This window comes from Papaver somniferum, chromosome 4 (genome assembly GCF_003573695.1).
Source record: "Papaver somniferum cultivar HN1 chromosome 4, ASM357369v1, whole genome shotgun sequence".
NCBI lineage: Eukaryota > Viridiplantae > Streptophyta > Magnoliopsida > Ranunculales > Papaveraceae > Papaver > Papaver somniferum.
Window position 1 is genome coordinate 154,375,932 of NC_039361.1, and position 15,327 is coordinate 154,391,258.

The window sequence follows — 15,327 nt, forward strand, 5'->3', positions numbered from 1 at the left end:
TTCAGGGTTGGCAACTGCTCTATCCAATCTTTCTTTAATATTTGTAATGCATTCTATTTGGTTATTCCAAGTATAAGGATAACCTTTGAAATCTAAATCTAGAAGGCTTCCTTTATAAAGAATAGTTTTGTAATAAGCACTGTCAGTCTTTTTAAATGGTAATCCTCCCATTTTGTCTTCTTGACTGAAAATCATATTAAGGTCTCCTAGCAGAATCCATGGCATTGAATTTTTATCTATTTGTGCTAAGATTTCAGAAAGGGAAATCCCAAGCAATGTTTCTATTATTTGGGTAAGGGATCTCCCATAGAAGCAGGTTAACAAGAATTTCTTAGTTTCAACATTGGTTTGTACCAATAAGTTAATCATATTGGTATTCCATTGAACAATTTCAAAGGAAAAGCCATCTACCCAAGCTAGTGTTAATCCTCCAGCTGACGCAACTGGGTCCACAATGTGGGTATTAGGATAATCCTTGAGCAGTTTTTTAACTAGATGTTTCTTAGACTTTGTTTCAGATAAGAATAGAATATCAGGTTTATTATCGTTAATCAAATGATTTAAGTGATTTTGAGTGAAAGGGTTACCCCCTCCTTGTAAATTCCAAGCTATAATTTTCATTCCATATGAAAGGATTTGTATAGACAATTCTAAATCTAGAAAAGTTAAAAACGAACCAGTGAATCTAATCGACTCTAAGAAATAATAAAAGTGTTAACCAAAACGTTAATAAGCTAAAAGTTGAATATGTTATGAATTGAGAATAGTGTAGAAGCACCAACACAAGATGAATTAAAGTGAAAACTTTGAATGTATAGGGTTACCTGAATTTCGATCCTTTGCACAGATGGAGAATCAAGAGGGAATAGAACCAATATATAGTTATCGTCATCAACTACCTGTTTCTGTTTCTTGAGATTTGACCCATATTGATCGATTTGAAGAGATTTTTCCGAATTTGAAACTAAGATGTTCAGACCTTCTGAAGATGAAGAATAAAAACACTCTGGTATCGAGACTTTAAAAGCAAATTCAGGAGATGCATGAGATATGAATGAATGCAATGATTGAGTATTTAGTGACTAGCTAAAAAGGCTTTCTTATGGACGCTAAGTTTTCTCTTTCGCGTACACATATCCTTAAGGAACTTGGCATAAGCAGGAATTTTCCTAATTGCATCTAATAAAGGAAGGTTTATGGTAACTTGCTTAAAAACCTCCAATATGTCATTAAAGTTTGATTCCTTCTTTATTGGTACTAATAGTTGGGGAAATGGGCTTTACGAATAGAATCAGACCTCTCAGGAACCGAATTCACATCATCAGAAACTTTATTAGTCTCCTCAGCTAGTGGTGATCCTAAGGGGTGTGATTCTGAGGGGTGAACTACAGTATGTTCTCTATCGGGCATGGTTACCTGATTGTCTACTACTCTACCACTCCTAAGGGTTCTAATAGCATTCAACTGATTTGATGGTTTTACACCTACTTCATGAACTCCTCCAGGATTGGGATTAGTTTGACTAGGGAACCTTCCGTTATCTCTCTCACTAAAGGTCTTAGCTATTTGGACGACTTGAAGTTCTAACTTAGCAAGAGTCTGAGCGGAGTTGAGGATGATAACCTTCGGATAACCATTGGCAAAGGTTGGTTAGGTATAGGCTGTGGGCTATGGTTCATGGTATAATTCTATCCCTGGTCTAAAACTTGAGTTGGGATTTCGCTAATCGGGATAATCATTAGTCGTTTCTCATTTTACTACACAACAAAATTCCAACATTGTCCTCGTCATAAAAATAAAACAACCATATATTTTCTTTTCTTCCGTGCTTTATGTCTCTTACCCCCTTTCATATTCTTCATATGTTCTCCCCGAATAATAAATGAAGAGAAAAATAAAATCAGGATGAAATTCATAGGAAAAGGATTAACAAAAATAGTAAAGTTTGGTTGATGGATTTTGAAACAGTTATATTTGTTAGTTTCATTTGAATTTTAAGATGCAGGATTTTGAAATAGTACTTGATTGTGCATACCCTAAGTTTATATTATCAGAAACTTTAGATCTTGATGGAAATTTTATATCATCATATTGAAAATCAACCTATTGATAAAAACCCAAAATCATAGTGGGGTTTAGTATTTATATTAGGGTATATCATATTGAAAATCAGCCAATTGAAAAGATCATCATAGCAAGATAAAATCATATTAAATTTTTCTGTTTAATTGGATGGTCAATGAATATTTATATTATTTTGAAAAAAAATGCAATGTGATTGTCATGGAGAAAGATCCGCGATGCGATTATCATGGAGAAGAAGAAGATAAATGGAAAGATGGTTAAAACAGAGAGGAGGAAGATAAATACTCGAAGAACAAAAATGGAATGAAGAAGATGAACAGGGAAAGTTAGAAAAAGAAAGGGAAAATCGTAGTCAGAGAAAAGTGATGTTTTACTGCCATAATTAATAAACATATAAGGGTATTAGTGGAACATTGATCTCGTTGTCACGGATGATTAGGGTATTAATATTCTATTAACATATTTCTATTTCCAAAGTAATTAAGGGTCGATAATACCCATGTTAACGTGTGTATGGGTATAGACGTTAACATGACCCTAAATTCAAATACAACACCACTACTTCCTTGTATAACTTGCAGTTCTTGCTTCTAAAATTATATATTCTAAAAAAGTTGATTCTATTACATTATCCATGGCATTACGAGCACCATTTGGATATTCTTTTCCATGTTTACTTCCTTTATATCAAAAACCAAGATGTTTTGAAAATATTTTTCCGGGTTCGAAAAGATTATTTTCCGTAAGATATTGTAAATTAATAATCGGCCAAATTAAATTCCAAATATATTATGGCATAGATATACAAAGGCCATATATTATTTGATTTACAATCCAAAAGTTAAGTTAAATTTAAGTAAAAAGATTTAATTTCGGGGATCCGGTCGCAAAATTAATTTAGTAACACAGTTTCGAAATTTTTTAAAAACAAAATAATTAATAAATCTTTAATTTGTTTTTGGTATCCGAAAACACTATAATAGTATTTCTTTTTGCATATCATTATTGTTCTTGAGGATAAATCAACCATGAAGCTTATATTGACTTACAAAATTTTCCTTCTGGGATAGTTAGTGGTATTCGATTGTTCAAGACTATTCCCCTTGAGATAATGTTACAAGTTCTGACAGGTCATGTGGTTGTCCCCGTTCTTTGTTGCAGGTCAATAATACAATTGCATCGGCATGTTCCGAAAAATTAAAAACTTTTACAAGTTTGAGAGAATAGCCAACTGTGATGACCAGAAAAATGTTACATTTTTCATGTTCTCCGGAAATGATTTATTTTATCCATAAGAAACATGAATAACATGGGAAGAAAATTTAGTTCAAAATTCCCTTTACACGTGATTCTAACCTCGAGTGACGGAGGTGAGATTATGTTGTTCTTGAATCGAGGCAAGAGAATAGCTTTGTTACATATAATTTACCTAGGAGGGATAAGGGATAGGATTCCCTATTTCCTTGCACTCCTTTGTGGAAGGAAAACACTAGGGATTGCTTTTAGTACGATGTTTCTCCATTTTCCGTGTGTTTGATTTTTCGTACTCTATTACTATCTAGCTGAAGGAAAACAGGAATTACGAGAGAGACGATGAGATTTTTGATAAATATGTGGTGGATTACATTAATAATTACAATACAAATCTAAGTTTCTGTAAATCATGAGAAGAAAGAGAAAATGATTCTCAAAAGGTATAAAAATAAAAAAACTTGCTTATCTACTCAGACAATCCTTGAGAAATAGTTATATGTTTTGACTCAGACAAGACATACTAGACTCTCTTACACATACAAGCTGATTAGAAGGCATTTGGTCTGGTACCAAAGATGCAGCCTACAGAGAGAAAAACACATCCCAGAGTAAAAATCACCAAACTCCAAGAAGTTGCTTGAATCTAACTCTTACATACCGACATTAAGGAAATTGCAGATAGAAAATTATAATAAAATAGGGAACCATGGGGTGGGGCCTATACAGCCGGCCGACTAGTTGTGCGCGGGCTTTAGACGGTTCCCCGCTCTTTTTCCTTCTTTTCTTATTATTATATAATAGTTTTTTAAGTTATTGGATAACTAATACCGCATGAAACTAGTTGGAACTCTAACAATCTAAGCTCCAACGGTGTACTACTTCACTAATTGAACGGGTTTCTGTGCTAGCTTACTGAAAAAGAGGGGGTCTAACAACACCACCCAATATTTCGCATAGCAATCTGTATGGACAAACCCGAATATACTTTTAAGAGAATCAACAAGACTCAATCAATTAAAAGCATATCAACAAGTTTATATCTCTCTCTTGATTTGATTTACTCAAGCAACACTCCGAGTTCTAATAAAATACAAGGAATAACTTGGATGGTACCAAAGACTAATATCCAAGGAATAATCAATATCAATCAACAACCAAAGGTCGGATTTCCAATTGATTGATTCAAACGCACAACCTGTATTATTTCAATTATATAAACAAATATAACGCGGAAATAGAAATAACACAGACATTAGAGTTTTTTTAACGAGGAAACCGCAAATGCAGAAAAACCTCGGGACCTAGTCCAGATTGAACATACACTGTATTAAGCCGCTACAGACACTAGCCTACTACAAGCTAATTTTAGACTGGACCATATTTGAACCCCAATCAGTCTCCCACTAATTCAAGGTACAATTATGCTCCTACTCCTCTGATCCCAGCAGGATACTGCGCACTTGATTCCGTTAGATGATCTCACCCATAACTAAGAGTTGCTACGATCCAAAATTGCAGGTTTTAACAATAAACAAATCTGTATCACACAGAAAATTATATCAAAGGATTAATATGCCTCCCACAGATAAACCTTATAGGTTTTGTTCCGTATTTTTATAATAATCAAGGTGAACATGAACCAATTGATAATCCGATCTTATACTCCCGAAGAACAGCCTAGATTAATCAATCACCTCACAACAATCTTAATCGTATGGTAGCGAAACAAGATGTTGTGGAATCACAAATGATGAGACGAAGTGTTTGTGATTACTTTATATATCTTGCCTATCGGAAATATCAAATCTCAAGCCAATTAATCTGATTGTACTTGTACGATAGAAGATACAAGATCAGATCACACAACTACGATAAAAGTAGTATCGGTCTGGCTTCACAATCCCAATAAAGTCTTTAAGTCGTTAACACGGTTTAAGAAGAAAAAAACCAGAGGGTTAAGGAGAATCGACTCTAGTATGAAAACTAGTATCACATGTAAGGTGCGGGGATTAGTTTTGCACAATACTAGATGTCTCGTTTATATAGTCTTTCAAATCAGGGTTTTGCTTTGGTAACAAAGAAATCAATATTCATCATTAGATGAAAACCTGATTTAGATTCAAGCTAATATTTCTCAACCGTTAGATCAAAAACTTAGCTTGTTATACACAATTGACTGCACGCTTCTAGTTTTGTTAACCGTTTGTTAACTTATCCATATGAGCATTTCATATCAACCATGTTCTTCTTCACCATAACTAGTTCAAATGACTTCAAATGAACTTGTTAAGAGAGTTTTTCAATTGCAAGGAAATCTTATGTACTACACAAGACACAATTGAAGCAAAGATGATTTGATTCACTTGAATCGGTTCATGAAATTTATAGCCATGGTATGCAAACTTCATTCCTTAGTCTTTATAAGTTTAAGTTCAGAAATCATCTTCAGATATACAACCTTCTCAAGTTCGCAGACTAGGTTCGCGGACTTAAGCCACCGGTCAGAGTATGCAACTCCAGCAGAAATTCTCGGTTTTAAGAACTTTGGCAGTTCGCAGACTGAGTTCGCGGACTTGACACTTGCCATACTCCGGTTTCCCTTGATCAACAAAGTTCGCAAACTTTGGTTCAAGGAATAGGACTTATACATAAATGTGTTTCCACAACAATGTTTATGTCCACCATTGGTTATGTAATCAAAACTCTCATTTCAATCATTTAAACATTCTTAGAGGACGTTATACAATTGTTACACCATTTCTCGTCAAAGAAATTTTCAAGATGATTGAAACATAACATGACTTTTCGTCACTAGGTAAGATAAACTTGATCAAAGCGAAAAGATTACCAACACATATTTCGAGATATAGATAGGTGGGGTATACTCGGCTCGAAATACCAAATATGTATAATCCAAGTCTATATATATAGCATACGACTTCTTGTCTCAAAGAGTAAGAGATAGAATAGATAGACTTATGAATGATAGATAAGTTCAAGTCTTCACATACCTTTTTGTCCAGAAGTTCCACCGGTTCCTTGAGTAGTTCTTCTACTTGTATGATGAATCTCCATGAATTCCTTGAGCTCAACTACATTTTCTATCCTAGTATGAGACTTAGCTATAATAGACTAGAAATCAAGACTTATAGTTTTGATCACTAACATTGACAAACATGCTTGAGATAAAAACGCATGCGAGGTCGACCGAGCAATGCTCTAACACCTACTAGCGAGCCTCATGATGAACCAGCAAAGGGAGCCGAAGAGGATATGGGGATTGATTATGTCGCAAGGGGGGGAAGCTAACTCTACCCTTCATGTCAAATACTGCAATATTGCTCTATTGGGGACTCGAATCTGGGACCTTCTGGAGTGCATAAACCTTTGAGGAACGGGGATGACCAGCTGAGCAAGCTAGCCATTTTCTTTTTTACTTGGGCTGGTGATCCTAAAGGTGGTGTTTTTTCGAAGATACAACCTCAACTTTCACCAATTAAATCCTGTATTAGCAGGACCTCCTCCTGAATAGGCCGACGTGACACTTCTAGTAGTCTTGCTAGAAGGGCGCAGGAATCCATCTTGATAGTTTTATCTCGGACAAAGGTGCTCATTTCCAACAACTTGTTTGTGGAATCTAACATATTGCCAGTATTAGAAGATAACTCTTTAGATACCGATAGAGCACGAAGCATTTCTAGATCTCTGAAATTCTATAATTGCATTGGTTGGTACTGTATACTTATGTCTTTTATATTTCTTAGGACTTATCGCGTTGTACTCTTTTCCTTCGCCAATTTCCTAGGCAAGGTTTTTAGTGAGGCAACATATGCGTGTCCAACACCACATTATGTCCCTTTTGATGTCAGTGGTTCTACAGTTTACAATTTTTCTTTGTTTTGTTCTCTTTGTAATAACTTTAAGTGATTCACCGTATTTAATAAATTTCTTTCTTATCAAAAAATAAATAAATATGAATTCTTTTCAAATGCCTCACGCATCAACATAATGGCTTATGATCGATCCAGCAATCTCATTAAACCTAAGCTTATCAATCCCTCATTCGATTATTATTGTTGCTTCAGCTATCACAATGATATGTCATAACTACCAATGACCTATAAAACTCAACGTTTATGGTCCACAAAACATGTTTTTGTTCTAGCAAACACTTCATGCTTCATCCGTCATAATCTTCAACTATGAACTATGTTCAATTCATCAGTTAAGACTCATTTCCTAACTAGGTCAATGGTTGACCCCGACATGAGACATTAATCCATGTCACACGAAAGATTAATTCATGTCACATGAGGGGATATCCACTAGGATTTTGGTCTGACAGCCTACAACACGTGCGATGTAGCAATACATCCACGATGATAAGTGTAAGTAAGTCGTGGTGGAAGTTAAAAGAGTAAATACAATAGTGAATGGAGAATCAACCAAGTCTCCTACGCGAAGCGAAACTGGTTCGCACACGATTTCCTACTTCTTCATTCTTATACTTCCTTCAACCGTCACCACTTACAGAAGATCGATGTGATGTAGTAAATAGGTTCCTTAACCTACGATATGGATAACCTAACCTAACTGAATTTAACACAACTTAAAAAGAACTGAATTCATCTCATCAGACATCAGTCATCTAACAACCATATAAAACACATAGGATTTTTCTAGTCTTACACGGAGAAATCATCTTCAAAGCAGTTCAACGCATCACTCGATCAATCAATATCCATTGATCTCCACACGTTCTCAGCTTCCCTCGCTAAAGACCGACCCTTCTCCTTCCTTGTGACCGAACTAAATCTGTAACGATTATTGTCTTGGTTAGGCCAGAGTCGAACAGATTAGTCTTTCGAACTCAAAGTACTCCCGTGAAGTACATTTGTTTAAGGGTTTAGACGATTTGCTTCATCGAGCACTTTCCTACTCCACCACTTTTACCCAAAAAACCAGTAAATTATTTTTACCCGCAAACAATGAGCAACAAAACGAGACCAAATGTTGGAAAATTACTGGAGACTTGGATGTATCCAGAGGGAAAGCATAGTAATAAAATTATGGATTGTGACCGAAGTTACAAAATATATATTATTATTACAACTTGCAATGAAGATCTTATCTTAATGAAATTTAACCATACATTTATTCTCATGTGTGCCTGTAGGTAACTAGAAAAGGAAATAGAAGCATCTATTGTTTGTTGGAGCAGTCTGGAAGGTCATAGCGACAAACATGTCCTAAAATCTTTCCAGTAACAGGAGTCATGTGCATTTTAACTGCAGGGCTCATCATAAAGGGGCAAATGCATTCTGGCAGTGTTCTTATCGCATAGCAACAGAGACGAACTCCCCAACGAGTTGGACGAATCAACAGTCCGAGACAGGGATAAAAGGCTCTAGGTGTTTTACAAGTGGCAGGCGCAGGAGCAGGGGAAGGCGTTGGTGCGGGACAGGGACCAGGCTTAGGCTTAGGCGCGGGCTTTGGTGCAGGGGAAGGCTTCGGTGATGGTTTTGGTGCAGGGGAAGGCTTCGGTGATGGCTTGGGAGACGGAGCAGGGGCAGGCCTGGGTGTAGGCTTTGGTGCAGGTGACGGAGCAGGGGAAGGCTTGGGTGCAGGGGCAGGCTTGAATGCAGCAGGTGCTAGAGCCATGGAGAAAACATGGACTTCGTGGACCACCAAAAGCAGGGAGAGAAACACTGCTAACTTGTTCATCTCCGATTAGTATTCCGTAGTCACCTAGGATCATAAAAAGTAAAGGATATTGTGAAGCTAAACGAACATCTTCGTCCCGAATTTATAATAGAGGGACGATATCTAGAGGAAGCAAAAATACAAACCCCACCGCCTACGTATGAAACGCCCGTAGATACCGTGATCAAACACTTCTCATAGTTACCCAGGCATTAGAAATTCAAAAGAGTATGTTCCCACACTGCTTTGGCTTTCCATTTGCTGCAAAAGTGACAGACTTATATTACATTGGTGTCCAAAAGGATTCCTGGAGCTCACCAAAGAGAAGAACAAACAAAAGTAATTTTAGTAGAAGAAACGCATTGTAATAACCCAATATAACCTAGGCAACTATATGTGATGTTGGGGAGTTGCTTCTGTCATAGTCTTTTGTTTTTACTTGTATACCAACTAATTAGAACACTATATGTATCGGTTTAGTTGGATCGATGAGTAAAGAAGGTAGTCTCAGACAGGTAATTAGCCAGACTTCTTTTTTGTTTGGACCTAAATTTCTGACGGCTCCATTACTTGGATTTAATTCAGCTTTGGGTGTGTTACCTACCAGTTCTTGCAGGCTAATCTTGGTTGCATATCACGAATGCAGGGCCATCAATATTTCATAGAAGCCAATGCAAGCGTGGGAGAAATAAGCATTCATTTAATGTCTAGAGTATTGCACATTTCTGATGTTCTTGAGCAATAAGGGCATGTATTACTGGAGTAGCAGTGTTCCACCTTACTGGCTTACTCCACCCAATGTGTTTGATTTTTGTTGCCATCATAATCTCTACGAGGGGACCAAGCTCCTTACCATAGAGCACCTGACTCCTTCGATTTAAACTTTCAACCCTTTACATTCTAGTGGGTCTTCAAATTAAGATTTCCTTTTCTTTTTCATCAAAATTAAAGTCAAAAGAAGAATGTTCTGAAAATCTGAAGTTATTTTAGGGTATTTCAACAATGAGAGCCACCCCAGCTCTATATGTATTTCAAGTTATAATCAGCGCATACTGAAAGTTAACCTAGACATGGCCCCCATGAATTTACTTAAGAGGGAAAGCTCAGCTATTCATGTACCATGATACTAGCTTAACAGTTTATGCCAATACCAGTCTAAGTTCAAAGGTGGAAAACAATTCTGCACAATAAGACATTGCTGCATATACCCATCAACCCATGAATATGGTTAACTACCACATACTTCGTATACAGCAAACGAAAGACATTTAATCCTGAGATAACTGAACTGAAAAGTAACATTGATTTTCAAAACTTAAAAAGTAAAAACATTTAATCCTGCTGTTAGATCAATTTTGCAGTTAAAGCGTGTACATTAAGATGAGCCAAAACAGGCAGGTGTCCTTTTTCATTCCTTACATGCTAACAGGAATCTAATAAACTGCTTCCTACCACTTTTGCAACCTCAATGAAACTCCTGCAGTTGCAAATCAATAAAACATAGTTGTTAGAACAACTTTCCAACATCTGGTATTCCTAAATTATGTAATGAATATGGAAGACTGACTTTAACATGTTGATACACCCCTCACAATTAGACAGACCAATTGGTAACAGAAATTAGCATCAAAACTAGATGTGACGCAAAAGCACGCACCTGTTTCTTATTCTAATGGCGATGGTTTATAAAGACATGCAACCATCAATCAAAATCATACCAATCAAAAGGAAGAAATAAACAACCCGGAAAGCATAATATCTAACAAAATAGGCAATGTTGTTACTTTCTTATGATTGACAAACCTCTTAACAGTCTCAAATTGGATTTTCAGACAACATAAATTGTAGGGTTAACGTTCATGTCAGTTGCAACGTGCCAGCTTTAGCTGTGCTACCTAATTCAACCTCCTATCATCCTCGATAACAATATTAACAACACAAAAGCTTTTGAAAGAACTTTATTTATCACTGTTCCTGGACTTACTATGATCGAAAACCTTGTATGTATTCCTAACCTGTGCATGCATCAAGTGATCCAAGGCAAGCTTCTGTAATCCTCGACATAGTGCCCCCCATCAAGTTAATGACAATAGTTGGTTTTACAAAGATTCTGAAGAACTCTTATCCTCCTCAATTAACGAGGACATGACATAGATACCTTGTTTCTAATCCATAGTTTATACATGCATTCATTCATCCTGTTCTCAAACCCAAAATGAGCTATTCCTCACATGCAAAATTCATGTTTGTTAATTCCTACAAATCTGAAAATGAAAAAATTCTTCATGCAACTGCTTCATCAAACTTATATATCGCAGAACACCATAACATACAGACCATACCGCATGAATATTACAAATTTCAAGATCAGATTGAAAGTTCTAAATTATCTAACAAAGACATGACATATGATACCCTTGTTTCTAATGTGTAGTCTATACATGCATTCATTCCTCCTATTCTCATACCCAAAAAGGAGCTATTCCTCACATGCAAATATCAATATTCATGTTTGCTAATCTTAATTCCTATAAATCTGAAAATGAAAAAAATCTTTGTGCTACTACTGCTTCATCAAACTTATTTCACCACTTCACAGAATGCCACAACATACAGACCTACTGCATGAATATTAAAATCGATTCAAAAAATAAACAAATAATAATCACTCGTAATGAATTCAATTAGCATAATCATCCTCATATTCTACCAAGATCAGATAAATAACACAAACTTATCATACAGATCTCTGAATCTATAAAATCAATTAAGAAAATAAGAAATTGAGCTGAATTTTTTTTTACCTAAACAGATCCTACGATGATATTGTTAATAGGAATAAAGATGAGCTTGACGAAAAACCCAACGAATCCCATCACAACGAATCCAATAGCAGTACGGAACGCCACCTTGGTAAATTCTACAAACACAAACATAAAAAAAAACAACACAGATCCATATTATTCCACAAATCACAACATAATTCTAACCAAAAATCATCAAAAAGATGAGAATTCAACAGATTTGATCTGATTTACCTTTGCGATCTGGTTTGTGACATCTCTTGACGAGACGAACACTGTCTTTAGCGAACTCTCTCAAAGGATCAACAGCTGAATCAATGGCTTCCATCTTTCGCAATGAATATGGGAATTGATTAATGGATTCGGAGGATGGAAACCCTAGATCTGGAATAAAAACGGATACAGAAGGGAAGAGAATGGAGAAAAAAACCACGACGACTTCTATATGACGAGAGTTTGTTATAAAAGAAGACGAAGAGGAAATATAGTATCTATAAAGACTAAAATGCCCTTTGTATTTTAAGTAAAGAACAAAAAAAAACGGATGTGCCTGCTAGTTGTAGTCCACTACGGCTCTCCTTCGGTCAAGCCACCAAGGCAACCCCATTTGCAGAGTTTGACGGGTCCTGTGGGTGATATTCTTATTTTTTGGGCTTAGGCACCTTGTTTTTGCGGATGATATTTTTATTTTTTGCAAAGGTAATCTACAACTTAGTTTGGTATGACTACAGCTTTTGTAAAAGCATTTTTTTACTGTGCGTTGTTATGCTGTGATGCGAGGAAAAAACAGTTAGATGTTTGGTAAAATATTAATTAAAGTTGAAGCTGATTAAAAAAACAATCAAAATATGTTTGGTAAAATTTCATATTCAACCATTGTTGTTGTAAAAAATATAAAAACAGACATATTTCTGATCTTAGTTTTATTCAATTTTATTGGGTATAAAAATAATTAATTCTTTTACTATGTAAAATTAATGTTCATACTAATTTTATTTTTTTTATTTAATAAACAAACCAATCATTATTATGATAAAAATACGGACAAGTTTCCAAATTATTTGTGGGTAGCCTGTTAACAAGTGGGACACCAACATCTTTTTGAATAGCGACGCCTAATCTTTGAAAGAGGGAAAAGCATGACCTACCACTATTTACAAATTTTATTTTATACTAATTACCACTATTATTATGAGTGTTAAAAAATTATTTTACTTAACCACTTATCTTCTATATATTATAAAAAGAAGTGGTGTTTGTCTATCCGGATATATCCGACCACCGATTTAATCATCCTGCGGCGCACATTAATTATTGGGTGGGAGATATTTTCGAGCTTCGATCCCTGGTTTCTTGATGCAGCTATGTTTCCTTAATAAAACGATGAAACCTCCCCTCTTTTAATGACAACGAGGAATTACAAAATTCAAGTAGATATAACCGTTGGATCTCCAAACTTTAAAATTCCACCGTTAGATCTTACAAATAAAATTCCTTCCAAACTATTGTTATTATCCGTTAGATCATTAAACTTCTTCTTTCTTATCAGCCATTAGATATTAAAGAAGGGGTATAAATAATATTTTCAGGGACATAAGAATAAATACATTTTTTATATATTTAAAAATCTCATATCTTTTGAACTACACGTCGGATTTTTGTAAATTTTATATATTTGGAAAGCTCTTTAAATTATCAACGCAATGAGCACAAATAATGATACAAATTTTTTTTTTTCATTTTTTTATATATCTCCAAATTTTATATGTTTTCTCCTTAAAAGTTAAGACACGACTTAAAATTAGACATAAGTTAAAAGTAAATTGAAAAAATCTACAAAAAAGAAAAACAAACAAATGATTGATTTTTAAGTACAAAAAACGACTAATTTTCAAATAAAAAATATGGTGTCGAATCACCACCAAATTATTTGCAAAATAGAAAAATAGCATCGTCGACGTGCAACGCACGTGCTCACTACTTGTTCCTGTAGTTTACTTTGTTTCCTGATATACCTATGTTTCCTAACCATGAACTACAAGCCTAAATACTATATATTATTTAAACGACTTCATCAAGAGAATATTATTTGTCTGTTTTTTTTTCCCCGATTCTTCCTTCTCTTAATGTAGTTCGTGAATTTAATTGTATTGATAGTGGTTTGTTGGTTTTTTTTTTCAGGTTTTGTTTACAAGGGTCAATGTAAAATCAGAAAGATATGCAACTTTGTAGGGTTGTTGTAGTCGTATTGATGTTGTGAATCGATTAGGTATTAAATTTGTTAGTTTTTTCTGGTCGAGCTTGATGCTGTTAAACGATTTTGATACTTTAATTAGAGTGTTTGAATTTTAGTAAGGGTTTTTGTTTATTCTTCTTGGTTTAATACGCTGATTAGGGTTTTGATTAATTGATGCTGAGGAAGGGAAACTTTTTTATAAGAATTGTAAGTATAATGTATCTTAAATTGACCAGCGGAGAAGCTAGAGCAGCGAGACAATGGTAGAACCCATTATTGGATACGATGTTGTTAACGAATGGGTTTCTCATTGTGTATTTGATTCATTAATTGTGTAAAGTTTCATGTTGGTAATGTTTGTACAACAGGAAAGTTTCTCTTTCAATAGCAGGAAGAAGACTTTTAGGGACGACATAATACCAGCTTTCCATAGAGCTGATGTAGCAGTTCTCCAGGCCTCCCTGGAATCAAGAGAAAACATCTTTTGATAATAGCTTCATTACTTTCTCTTTTAACTGGACAGTTCGAATGTGGCTTGCTCTTCTTAGCCACAAATCTCACCCGCAAGCTTTTTCTTTCAAATTTTTACATCACCAAGATTTGGTTAGTTGCATGGTTGATTTTTTTGGTTAAGATTTTTTTCTTTGGGGTTCATATCACAATGTGTAAAGTTACTATTATCCTTTTTGGGGTTAACATTGGGTATATACGTGTGACGGCAGGGAGAACAACAATTGTTGTTGCTCATCGCGTTACCTCCATAAGAAATGTGGACAAGTTGTCGAGATTGGTATATGCATGCATGATGAACTTATACACATTTTTCTGTTAATTCTATCTTTTAAATGTTAACCCAGTGGCCCATGTATGGAGAATTTTTCAATTTTTAATACTGGATTTATCTAGGTACGAGCTCTCTCCCTTGAATATATATGCAACTGTGTTCATACTTAACCATTAAATGGATTAATTTTGGTTTTGCAACTTATAATTAACCTGAAGTGAAGCTTTATGAAATTTCTGTCACGTCATTTTATGCAGTTGTTGTGCAGGTGTGGGGATGTTGTTAGTTTGGTATCGTAGGGTAAACGACGATGGAAGGGTTTAAACTGTTAATAAAATAAGGCCGAGAATTAATTAACTCTGCCGATAATTATTGATTTACAAAAAAAAAAATATAGACAGTTGTAGCTACCAAAAATCTGTCATGCCACGTGGCACAACATTAAAGGTGGAGTAACTTAT

The 15,327-nt window shown here is 35.1% G+C and overlaps 2 protein-coding genes across 2 annotated transcripts; both read right to left on the reverse strand.

The window, feature by feature from the left end:
- Window positions 1-8,541: 8,541 nt before the first annotated feature.
- On the reverse strand, window positions 8,542-9,063 carry LOC113273322 (anther-specific proline-rich protein APG-like). The gene has a single exon (XM_026523063.1). The coding sequence runs from the start codon at window positions 9,061-9,063 to the stop codon at window positions 8,542-8,544; it is 522 nt and encodes a 173-aa protein (XP_026378848.1).
- Window positions 9,064-10,229: 1,166 nt separating this feature from the next.
- Window positions 10,230-12,299, reverse strand: LOC113271635 (protein transport protein Sec61 subunit gamma-like). The gene is made up of 3 exons (XM_026521527.1): window positions 12,081-12,299; window positions 11,847-11,962; window positions 10,230-10,519 (listed from the first exon to the last, which is right to left on the reverse strand). Exons 1-2 carry the CDS (start codon window positions 12,172-12,174, stop codon window positions 11,847-11,849), a joined length of 210 nt encoding a protein of 69 aa, XP_026377312.1. The 5' UTR covers window positions 12,175-12,299; the 3' UTR covers window positions 10,230-10,519.
- Between the last annotated feature and the right edge of the window lie 3,028 nt (window positions 12,300-15,327).

What these genes read in the sequence shown, in the direction of transcription:
- LOC113273322 (XM_026523063.1), bottom strand. Translation starts at nt 9,063, where the DNA reads ATGAACAAGTTAGCAGTGTTTCTCTCCCTGCTTTTGGTGGTCCACGAA.
- LOC113271635 (XM_026521527.1), bottom strand. Translation starts at nt 12,174, where the DNA reads ATGGAAGCCATTGATTCAGCTGTTGATCCTTTGAGAGAGTTCGCTAAA. An exon ending in TCACAAACCAGATCGCAAAG is followed by an intron (nt 11,963 to 12,080) that starts GTAAATCAGATC and finishes TTGTGTTTGTAG; the next exon opens with AATTTACCAAGGTGGCGTTC.